At 45.5% G+C, this 11601-nt stretch overlaps 1 protein-coding gene across 1 annotated transcript; it reads left to right on the top strand.

Annotated features, from left to right (window-relative positions):
* Positions 1–4417: 4417 nt before the first annotated feature.
* Positions 4418–11174, top strand: LOC101759213 (kinesin-like protein KIN-7A). Its single transcript, XM_004968765.3, has 15 exons — positions 4418–4704; positions 5609–5948; positions 6031–6120; positions 6202–6302; positions 6409–6522; positions 6611–6692; positions 6765–6832; positions 6919–6978; positions 7060–7184; positions 8295–8493; positions 8591–8722; positions 8816–8908; positions 8989–9876; positions 9981–10300; positions 10530–11174. Exons 2-15 carry the CDS (start codon positions 5708–5710, stop codon positions 10870–10872), a joined length of 2856 nt encoding a protein of 951 aa, XP_004968822.1. The 5' UTR covers positions 4418–4704; positions 5609–5707; the 3' UTR covers positions 10873–11174.
* The last annotated feature ends 427 nt before the right edge of the window (positions 11175–11601 follow it).

Here is an 11601-nt window from a genome sequence, read left to right as displayed (position 1 = left end):
CCGCCGAAGAGCCATGCGAGCCGACGACGAGCCGCGGCATGAAGACGACCTTGCTGCACGTGGATGAGCTGTTGAGGAGCTGCTTGACGTCAACGTGATCGACTACGTGTTCGACTACGCTGATCGACTTCGCTGCCCCGACATGATTCTACATCTTCCATACTAGTGCGTCAAGTGGTAATCCCGTGATCCATATGTTGGGATACGAGGTAGGCTACACTAGCGCAAATCAAAATTTCTACCGCGTAAAACCAGGAAGAAATGTCGTATAAGGATCACGGGATTACCACTCGATACACTACTGATGCGGAAGGTGTAGATATGCGTCGATGCAGTGAAGACGATCACGTAGTCGTACGTAGTCGATCAACGTAGTCGATCACGTCCAGCAGCTCCTCAGCAGCTCGTCCACGTGCAGCAAGATCGCCTCCGGTGCCGCGGCTCGTCGTCGGCTCGTCGGCGGCTCATCCAAGTGTTGCAGGCGCAACACCTCCAAGGTATCCACACGTGCAGGGAGGAAGCGTCGCAAGTTAGACTGCTAGATCCCCGAGTTGCAACAGGCGACGGCGTGGGAGGCACGGCAGATGTGTTTTGCCAAAAGGTGTAAACCCTAGGGCGCCCCCACCCCTCTATTTATGGAGGTTCCTGACGGGCCTCTGGGTTCGAGGCCCATTAGTACTTCTAAACCTGGACCAACTCGGATCATTTCTGAATTGGGCTTCCAGCCCCTTAAGTGTGTGACCCTATGGGTTTGGATACGTATAGACATGGCCCGAGTACTCCTACTCGGCCCAATAGTCGGTAGCGGTCTTTAGCAAGATGTGCCAACTCCTATACGCACACGAAGATCATATCAGACGAACCATCACAACATCACGTACATGCTATTCCCTTTGCCTCATGATATTTGGTCTAGCTTCAAGCCGACCGCTCTTTCTCGATCCTGTGATTCGGAATCCCTTTGTAGGTTAACTCTTAACCATACGTAGCATGGCCATGCATTTCCGGATTTGATCACTCGAGGGGCCCAGAGATATCACTCTCAATCAGAGAGGGGCAAATCCTATCTTGATTGACCGTGCCTCACAGCAAGTTTCCTGACAAACCCGAAAGCTACCTTTTTAACTACCCTATTATGGTGTAGCGTTTGATAGCCCCTAAGTAAGTCGATCCACATCTTCAGTGCATGCGACAATCTTAGGTCTAAGGACAAAGAGTACATGTTGTGTAAATAGAGAACTACTTCTCGTGTTGGGTCAGTCCTAGCACATGTCTCAACATATGCCTACATTATCAGTTTGACATCTCCATGTCCATGACTTGTGTAACATAGTCATCAACTAATACATGTACTAGTCTAATATTCATGTGGGTCCTCACATGAACTCCGACTAGGGACAACTTTAGAATAACCATACAAGTAAAGAGTTTCACATACAATTCACATAATTGCAAATCAATTCAAGTAGCCTTTAATGGATATTCAACGAACACAATATAAATCATGGATACAAATGGAATATCATCATCTCTATGATTGCCTCTAGGGCATACCTCCAACACAGGGTACTAACCCTACTTCCTGGTCTACGGATCAGAAGACGTCCTCCTTGTCGACGTCATCTGGCAATCTCCAGTAGTCGAGCAGTATGAGGAGGGCGCAACAAAAGAAACAAAGCGTTTGGACTTAGACAGCCTCGAAGAAGCTCGTTGTGCAGCACTCATCCAGTCCGCAAGATACCTTGAAGGAATTTGCCGCTATCATGATCGCAATGTCAAAGAACGTCTGTTCAACACAGGCGACATGGTCCTCAAGTGTATTCAAGACACCAAGGGGCTGCACAAGCTAAGTTCGCCATGGGAGGGTTCTTTTATCGTCTCCAAGGTCACTGGACCTGGATCGTATAGGCTCCAAACTCTCTCTGGTGAAGAAGTTGACAACTCGTGGAACATCGAGCACTTGTGTCGATTCTACCCATAGTTTACATATTCATGTAAATTGGCCTTCGGCCTTAGTTGTACAAAATATAATTCTATCAAGCAGATTTATTTTTGTCATAAAATGACTACCTATTTCTGCCTGATTACAAATTGCAAAACCAAGTTCGCAGAGCTATTCAGCTCCCCAGGTACTATCGCCCAACTCGCGGCTTGCACTCACAAGCCTGGAAGAAATATCCTCGAGTTATTCAACTCGTTGACAAAATTGTCCACATGCGGCTTGTAATAACAAGTCAGCACACATATCTTTCGAGTTATTCAACTCGTTGGACAAGCAGTGACTTGCAAAAGCAAGCCTGCGCGCTCAAAAAATGAGCTAGTTAGCTCATTGGACAAGTTTGTCCATCGGCGGCCTACAGAAAAGAAGTCATTAGAAATTTGGAGTTATTTATAACTACCCAAGTTCTTATCTAGACAAGTCTGTCTGGTCGTAGCTTGTAATAACAAGTCTGTAGTTTCAGGTTTTTGGAGCACAACACCCCAAAAATCCAAAGAGGTTGCAAAGGTAGGCTCTAGCCGATGAAGTCCTGAAGAGTCCACTCGCCTAAAGAGTCTAACTACCCAGATACTTAGGTACTTGCACTCCGCAGAAAGCAGTTACATCCCAGGTGTGTTCTACACTGTGTATCTGAAGAGACTCACAAGAGTAGCCTTATGCGCAGACACTCACGACTACCGTACGAGCAACTATCAGGGTAGTTCGGGAGATGCACTAAAACAAACAAGTTGACAGCAATATAATTTGCGACAAAAATTCAAATAATTTACATTTCATTTATGACATGATTATGTTACAATAACTTCATTTCTTTACATACAGTTACTTAAGGTCTATCTGACCAGCTACCTCCTTGGCAATAGGAGTCACCTCTCGCAGGTACTGTTGAAACTGCTCATCAAAGCAGTCTTGGGCAATCCCCTGCGCAACTGGACCCAAGTCAGCTTGCGGGTAGAAGGACTTCACCATCGCCAACAGCTACTTTGAGACGGACTCTGCCATCTTCCGGTTATCTTCACGAGTACCTTCTTGAGTTTCTCCACCAGTGGGTAGGGCTCTACGCCTTCCACCGGGGGCTCCACCATAGCTGCGATGGGCTGAGCGGCTTCTGTCAGCTCCTTCAGAGCAAGCTTGGTGGCCACCAGCTTAGCCTCGTGATCTCGAAGGGTCGTCATGGTATTCACCAAATCAACTTCTCTATCAGTGCGCATCTTCCGTTCCTTCTCTAGGTGGTGCTCCAGAGTTTTGTACAGAGCGAACAACTTGTCGTGTCCCCAGAGTCTTGTGGGTGAAGTAAATGCCGAAGGAGGCCGGTGGTGTGGAGGCTAGCCCTGTGCAGTGAATGCTTGGACGGAGCGGCCTGGGTGAGGTTGGTGCGGCACAGTGAAGGCCCTCCTGAAGACCTCCGTGAAGGTGGGTGTCCGATCCGGTGACGTCACCGCCAGATCCGGTGATGCAGGCACCCATTCTATGTCGTGGGGGTGTGGCTGGCCATGGGGGGCGGCGGTAGAGGGGATTCGTCGTAGAAGCGCTCCCTCCAGTGTTGGACCTAGGAGGAGAAAGGGGAACTTGTGGGTTGGCAGATCTGGTGGTGGGTGGGTTGTGAGGGCTGCTGGGCACGGTGGATCTGTGGCAGCGCGGCCGGATCTAGCCTCGCCAGTTGGTGGCGGTGTAGGACTGAGGGGGTAGGGTCGGGAGGCATGGGTGGCATCTTATGTACTATAGACTAATCTTGAGAACGCGGTGCTCTAATTTTTTTTTGTCTTGAATCCCATACCTGTAGATGGAAGAGCCCTGCTACGTGTATGGCTTGGTTATGCGACCAAGTCACATAAGAGTAGGACCAACATGTGTGATGGTGATGGCGTGAGCCGGTAGAAAGACTTGTTGAAGCAATTCCTCGTATAGAATGCGTAAAAATGTATTAAAAAGCTTGTGTCCTACAAATATTAAAATAAAAAAGCTCATATTAATTAGCAATAAGTGCAGAGTCACGCGCGCCATGTTTTTCTGAATTTAAACAGTGCATTAAACACACTTAGCTCATAAAACAAATTCAAAACTAGGGTCACCACCGTTGAACAACGGAATGATCGACCCAGCTCAACACTCCCTATTCTCCACTAGTTCCCCGTGTGCAGTGTACGGTGTACCCACTCCTGGGGACACATACCGGCGGAACTCCCCTTCAATCACAGGCAAATTCAAAGCCTATCATAAACCGTCACTCACCGACTCGTGGGTCCATGCCCAGAACTCCCCTATGGTGGCCCACCTGCAGCCAGACAGCCGAGCATCCGCCCCGGCAACAAATGGCTTTGGTTGACGCCTTCCAAACTAGCCGTTGCTCAGCCCCAAGACTCGCTTGTCGCTTCACGCCAACAGCACCACCCGCTCCGCTCCCTCGAATTATTTTTCCTCGCTCCTCTCTCTCCCTCTGTTGCTCGCTCTCTAGTCTCTCTCCTCTCCACGGCAACGAGCCGGCGAATTCAAACGGTACAAGTAGAGAGAGAAAGAGAGCAGCACCGTGCACCACCTCGACCCAGCCCATCCACCAGAGCAAGCAAACGGCTCCTCCTCTCGCCGCAAGCGCACGCGCACCGTCGGCAGCGCGGCCCGCGGCACTCGGCCTCCCCGCCGGCCTCCTTGTTGCGCGCGCCTGGGGGCTGCTCGGCCGGATCGCCCTCCCCTACCCGGCCGCTCTGGTGAGTGGCTTCTCTGCTTTTCCTCCTCCTCCCCTCTTCTCGAATCCCTCGTTTCCTCCCACGGCCGTTGGTTCCACGGCTTGCCGCCTTCAGCCGGCGGAGCTGTCGTGTCCGGCGGGGTGGGCCCTAGCATCCGCCGGCCGATCTACTCCTGTGGTCGACGCGGGCTGGGCAGCACCCGTGCAGGCGGAGAAGTTTCCGCCGGTTTTCTCAGTGGCGGGGGTGCGGCGCAGATTAGGAAATTCGTTTGGTTCGTTTTGGGTAGATTTGTTCTAGAAAGGAAGGTAGTTTATCTGCGGCTGGTCGCTTGCGGGATTTCTTATTTTTGGTAACAGTAGTTCTTCGATTCGGGTTTCCATACGTAAATCCCACTTACTACCGTCGACGCATCTCCCGGGGTTTCGGTGTTGCCCATTCTGAGAAGGGTCGGATCAGTCTGGAGTTTTAAATACAGTTTCCGTTGGGGGCATTGCGAGATTTGAAATTAGCAATTTCTCGTGTACATTGCACGGAATCAAAATGGTGCTTGTTACATGACATGAACAATCCAAACCACTATTACAGGGAAATTGCTTTGTTCGTTGCATGTGTACTTGCATGGATAAACGGAAATCAGAGCTGCATTTTCTTTTCTCTATTACTGGGTTTCCATTTTGTGCCACATTTGATCGTTTGGTCTGTAGATCCCTGCGCAATAATAAAGTGGCAAACTAATGCTTGTAATTTATTTCCGCTGGTAGAAAATAAACATTTATTTATTTGGATAGAACTATGTAAGGGGCACGTTTTAGAAAATGTCTTTACTAGTTTGTCAGCATTTGTGTTTATGATCAATGGTGAAATTTGTTTGTTACATTCATGTGACTATGAAAAATTACCCTTGACCATTGTTGCATTTCAGCAGATCCAGTGTCTATTTTCCACACGAATTTTGTGAGAAGGCCTCCAGTTCCTTGTTCAATTCCAGGAATTTGTTTTTTAGATTATACAGCGAGATTATAAAATGGGTGCATCAAGACCACCAAGCACTCCTGCATCAAAGGGTGAGCGCACACCAATGTCAACTCCTGGTGGCAGCTCAAGGGCCAAGGAGGAGAAGATCTTTGTTACAGTGAGGGTGCGGCCCTTAAGCAAGAAGGAGCTGGCTGTGAAGGATGAAGTAGCATGGGAATGCGCTGATAGCCAGACAATCTTGTACAAGGGCCCCCCACAGGACCGGGCTGCACCAACCTCTTATACTTTTGGTAGTATTGAATTATCAATTCATGAACAATGCAGCTCAAGAAAATCTGTTTGCAACTAATCAATGTCTTTATGTCCCTCCAGATAAGGTTTTTGGGCCAGCTTGCCAAACAGATGTAGTCTATGAAGAGGGAGCTAAGGATGTTGCAATGTCTGCATTGACAGGCATTAATGGTAGGTTAAGGCCAGTTTGTATGTTGGTTGTAGTGAAATGATCATCTGCAAGTGACCCCTTACCTTGTGTTTGTTTTGCAGCCACCATTTTTGCATATGGGCAAACCAGCAGTGGTAAAACATTCACGATGAGAGGTGTTACAGAGAGTGCTGTCAATGATATTTATAGGCACATAGATAATGTGAGTTTTGTAAATCTGAGGATGTCAATGCTTTTGTACTGTTATGGATGATTGCTTCCTAACATGCCCATATTAAGTATTATAACACATTATTTTTCTTGTTTAGACTCCTGAGAGGGAATTTGTTATCAAAATATCTGCTATGGAAATATACAATGAGATTGTGAAGGATCTTCTACGACCTGACTCTGCCCCCCTTCGGTTGTTAGATGATCCTGAGGTTTGTTTACAACTGACTTGGTTTATACAATGCCCAACAAAATTTTGATGCTATAGTGATCTAAATGATAATATTTTCTGTTGTACAGAAAGGAACCATCGTGGAGAAGTTGCAAGAAGAAATTGCTAAGGACAGCCAACATCTGAGGCATCTAATCAGCATCTGTGAAGGTAAATAATAAATACTGTAAAAAAGGAAATGAATCGAGCTAATCACTTTAACACTCTTCCAAATGATTGCAGAACAAAGACAGGTTGGGGAGACAGCACTAAATGACACTAGTTCACGTTCTCACCAAATCATTAGGCTGGTATGTATGCTGTTTACATGGAGTCATTCCAAGAAAAAACATGGTGAGGAAAGTATTAATCTTTTGTGGTGTATTTGTTTATCCAGACACTCGAGAGCAGGCTCCGGGAAGTGTCAGGATGTGTTAAATCTTTTGTTGCTAACCTGGTAAGCATACTTTCCTACTTTTAGTTTTGGATATTGGTATGCTGAATTCATAATTTGAATAATTGCTGGCTCTGTTTGCAGAATTTTGTTGACCTTGCTGGAAGTGAACGAGCTGCACAAACACATGCCATAGGTGCAAGGTTGAAAGAGGGTTGCCATATAAATCGCAGCTTGTTGACTTTGACTACTGTCATCAGAAAGCTAAGGTACAAGTGACTTTTCTCTGCATTCATCTAGAAAGTGTAATGTTGAAGATTTCTGCTGTTGAAATGCATCCGATGAACTCTGCATTAACTGTATTAGTTTTGTTATTAGTTTACTCTTAGTTCTAGTTATTATATGTTGGATGTGTTCAAGTTTAATGGGTGTAACTTAGGTCACAACAAATTCATAGATGAGTGCACATGGATGATGTGCTACAAAAAATGTATCAGATGAAATACATTCTGCTAACATACTGTTTTCTTATTGGTCCAATTGCTATCTAGCAAGTCAGTTAGCATGTCTGGAAAAACTTATAATTTGTTTGTCTCATGGTAGTGCAATCTTTCTTTTAAGAACGCAATTCGTTGATCTGTTGGCTTAAATCACTGAAAGCCAAAACTGGAGGATGGTTTTTGAAATGTGTGGGGGATACGTTAAGCAGTTATGCTCCAGTTTTGGTATAACTTCTAGATGACTTTTGCATATTGCTGGTCCATGAATTCATCTCGCTGAGCAAAAACCCCTAGATGACTACTGCATATTAACTGATTTGCTGTTATATTCAATTGTGTTCAAGTTTGACCTTCAACAATCTATAACTTAAGGTTTAATGAAAGATAATATCTCACACGTTAAACAGCATATCGTGTTAAAATAACTGCTATACAGTTTCCTTGTATAAGTGGACCGTCAACAATGTAGAGATAAGTTCTACTTTAGAATAGACAAAAGTGTAGTGCCTCTCCCAAAAACTGTTTTTTTGCATATTTGGTATAAGCACAATGGATTGAAAATGACTTTTTCAGTCCTTCCTGAATTGCTCATGTTGAAGAAATAGTTACTGGTCAGGTATTCTTTGTGGTTTAAAGAACTCTCGGTATTCTTGAACGTTTCTGCTATTCTGCATTACAAATTCGTACATCCAAATCCCAAGTAGCAGGAAAAGTTGGCTGAGTCTTCTTTTGCAACGCATACAGTTTCTGCAATCGTAAAGCATTCAGATTATATGAGCTAGAAAGACATGCATTGTTTCTTGTTTTGAATAGAAAATTCTAGCAACAAATATACATCTTTATTTGGAAATGAAACCTAATTGTAAATTTCAATTGCAGTTCAGAGAAGCGAAGTGGACACATACCCTACAGGGATTCAAAGCTGACACGTATTTTACAGCTTTCTTTGGGTGGAAACGCAAGAACAGCAATCATCTGTACTATGAGCCCAGCTCTGACACATGTAGAACAATCTAGAAATACTCTATTCTTTGCAACCTGTGCAAAAGAGGTCACAAATACTGCAAAAGTTAATATGGTAAGGGTTGTGAGTTGTGATTCTGAGTCAACATTTCTTTGTGCCTTATTGTTGAAAAAACATCAATGAACAACTCATCAATACATTTTTCATACAGGTTGTATCAGATAAGCAATTGGTGAAGCACCTTCAGACAGAAGTTGCTAGACTAGAAGCAGAGCTGAGAACCCCTGACCGTGCCTCCTCTTCTGATATCCTCATAATGGAAAAGGACAGGAAGATTAGACAGGTAATGTCTCTAACGGTCTCATAGGCTTTCAAGAGTTCATTGAATACTTAAAAATGTTACCTTTTTTAATGATCTAACCAGTGAATTCTGTAGATGGAAGTTGAAATAGAGGAACTCAGGAAACAGAGAGATAATGCACAGTCAGAGCTCGAAGAACTGCGGAAGAAGAAGGGTGATCACCAGCCAGTAAGAATCTGCCTTTGCTCATCCAGAACTTCTCTTTTTTACCATTAGCTAACCCTTTGAATTCCACTCTATTCTTGCAGGGGTGGAATCCTTTTGACTCACCACAAAAAGCCCGAAAGTGCCTCACATTTTCGGGATCATTAGAGCCAAGTAACAAAATTAAGATGAGGAGCTCGATTAGGCAATCATCTACTGCTCCATTCGTGTTAAAACATGAAATCCGCAAGCTGGAGCAGCTGCAGCAACAGCTTGAGGTTGAAGCAAACCGCGCCATTGAAGTACTTCACAAAGAAGTTCAATGCCACAAGCATGGCAACCAGGATGCTGCAGAAACTATTGCTAAACTTCAGGCAGAAATCAGGGAGATGCAAGCTGTTAGGTCTGAGAACGGAGACGTGGAGATGATTACAGATGAAGCAAATGGATCTGATTTGAAAGATGAGATCTCTAGACTTCATATGCAAGACAATGATATTGCCAAACTCGAGGCAAAGTTAGAAAATGTGCAACGTTCTATTGACAGATTGGTGATGTCACTTCCAAATGTTGCCATGCCATGTAATGAGACTACCCCAAAGTCCAACAGATCAAAGAAGAAGAAGAGAATGCTTCTTCCACTGGGTGTGAGCAACAACATAAACAGAGCAAATCTTCTAAGAGCACCTTGCTCTCCCCACTCTTCTAGTAGGCCTTCAGAATCAGAAGTTGAGAACAGGGCCCCAGAAGGTGACACTGTGTCTGTTGAAGGATCAGAAAAGGCTACTCCCACCAAGAGTGAAGATGGAGATATATCATCACGTGATGAAACACCACGCTATAGGCGATCCAGCTCAGTGAATATGAAAAAGATGCAGCGGATGTTTCAAAATGCGGCAGAGGAAAACGTGAGGAGCATCAGAGCTTATGTGACTGAATTGAAGGAACGAGTTGCAAAACTTCAGTACCAAAAGCAGCTGCTAGTCTGCCAGGTTCTGACCTCACCTGATCTTGGACACATAAAAATGATGTTATCCCTGGAAAATTGTTCTGTTTTCATTCTGCTAAAATCTGATTCTTTTATAATCTTTCACAGGTCTTGGAGTTGGAATCTAATGAAGGAAAGTCAAATGATGACTTGGAAGAGGATAATTCTGGGCCTCTACAGGACACTCCTGATTCATGGGACAGATTATTCAAGGAGCAGATGCAGCACATTATTCAATTGTGGGATCTCTGCCATGTATCTATCATTCATAGGACACAGTTCTACCTGTTATTCAGGGGAGATAGGGCTGATCAGATATACATCGAAGTTGAAGTAAGAAGACTGACATGGTTGCAACAACACTTTGCTGAGGTCGGTGATGCAAGCCCTGCAGCTGGTGATGACACTGCAGTTTCGCTTGTCTCCAGGTAACTGACTAGTATCTAACATGCTGTTTGTTTTCTGAGTTTTACCAATCATGGCAATTGGTTCTAGCAGGAAGAAAAACTAGTGCTGAAGTTTACATGACCTTTAGCCATAGTGAAGCATTGCTGTGTCCCTTAGTCATGACTGAAAGTGCAATCATGACATAGATACTGGTTGTTTATTTTCTGTCTGGATCTAACTCACCTTTCGTTTTGTTTTACCTTTGCACAGTATCAAGGCATTGAGGAATGAGCGGGAATTTCTTGCAAGAAGGATGGGGTCAAGGCTAACAGATGAAGAGCGGGAGCGCCTCTTCATTAAATGGCAGGTCCCCCTCGACGCTAAGCAGAGAAAGCTGCAGCTTGTGAACAAGCTCTGGACTGACCCGAACGATCAGGTGCACATCGAGGAGAGCGCGGATCTGGTGGCCCGGCTGGTTGGATTCTGTGAGGGTGGCAACATCAGCAAAGAGATGTTTGAGCTCAACTTTGCAGTCCCCACAAGTAGGAAGCCGTGGCTGGTGGGCTGGCAACCCATTTCAAACATGATCAGGGAGAAAACTCAACTTTGGTAAGCAGATGGAAGTATCTAGCCCCTTTAAAATAAGGAGCAAAAAGATTATACATTTCATGACGGTCAGTTGAACTCTGGACTTGTTGATCAAGGGGGGAAGTGTCTGATCTTCCGGGTGGTCAAGACCAGAAGCGATCTCATACCCTTCTTGTAGATGGTGAATTCATGTAGTGGTGCCTCTTTCTTCGGAAAAGTGTAGAGAGAATTTGAATGTTCTCGCATTCTTTATTGTGTAGACCGATGCCAAGAGAAGCTCACATGTTTCTTTCTAATTTACGCAAGTTTCGTTGTTCATTCGTTTTATTATCTGGATTTTACTTCGTGACCGAACACTTCCTTCCTCACCCTAATCTGGATTTTACTCCGCGGACACGGAGCGTGAGTGGTGGGCCTGCCTTACTCCTTCCCATTTCTCACTTGTACCCTAGCTTCCTTCCCATTACCTGAATGCGGTCTAGCTGGGGTGTGGGATGGCTGGCCCCGATGTTGGGGCGGCACAGTCTAGCGTGGGCTGCTATGGCCCTGACGGTGTGGTTTGGCTAGGGTAGGGGGTGGCTGACCACAGTGCGGCAGGCAGGGTAGGCCAGCAAGGGCATACCGTGGCAGGCTGGTCCCGGCTAGTGGCAAGGAGGTGGCGTAACGAGGCATTCCCGACCGGCCACGGCTCTAATGCGGGGAGCAGACCTAGCCGGTGGTGAGGGAACGACGTTGTTCGTCGCTGGAGCATCGG

This window comes from Setaria italica, chromosome V (assembly GCF_000263155.2).
Source record: "Setaria italica strain Yugu1 chromosome V, Setaria_italica_v2.0, whole genome shotgun sequence".
Classification (NCBI taxonomy): domain Eukaryota; kingdom Viridiplantae; phylum Streptophyta; class Magnoliopsida; order Poales; family Poaceae; genus Setaria; species Setaria italica.
This window is presented reverse-complemented; position numbering and strand designations above follow the sequence as displayed.

Excerpts from the sequence above, each read along its gene's own strand:
- LOC101759213 (XM_004968765.3), top strand. The coding sequence starts at position 5,708 with ATGGGTGCATCAAGACCACCAAGCACTCCTGCATCAAAGGGTGAGCGC. Across the intron at positions 6,303-6,408 it reads TTTATAGGCACATAGATAAT|ACTCCTGAGAGGGAATTTGT; the intron begins GTGAGTTTTGTA and ends TTTCTTGTTTAG. Across the intron at positions 6,523-6,610 it reads GGTTGTTAGATGATCCTGAG|AAAGGAACCATCGTGGAGAA; the intron begins GTTTGTTTACAA and ends TCTGTTGTACAG.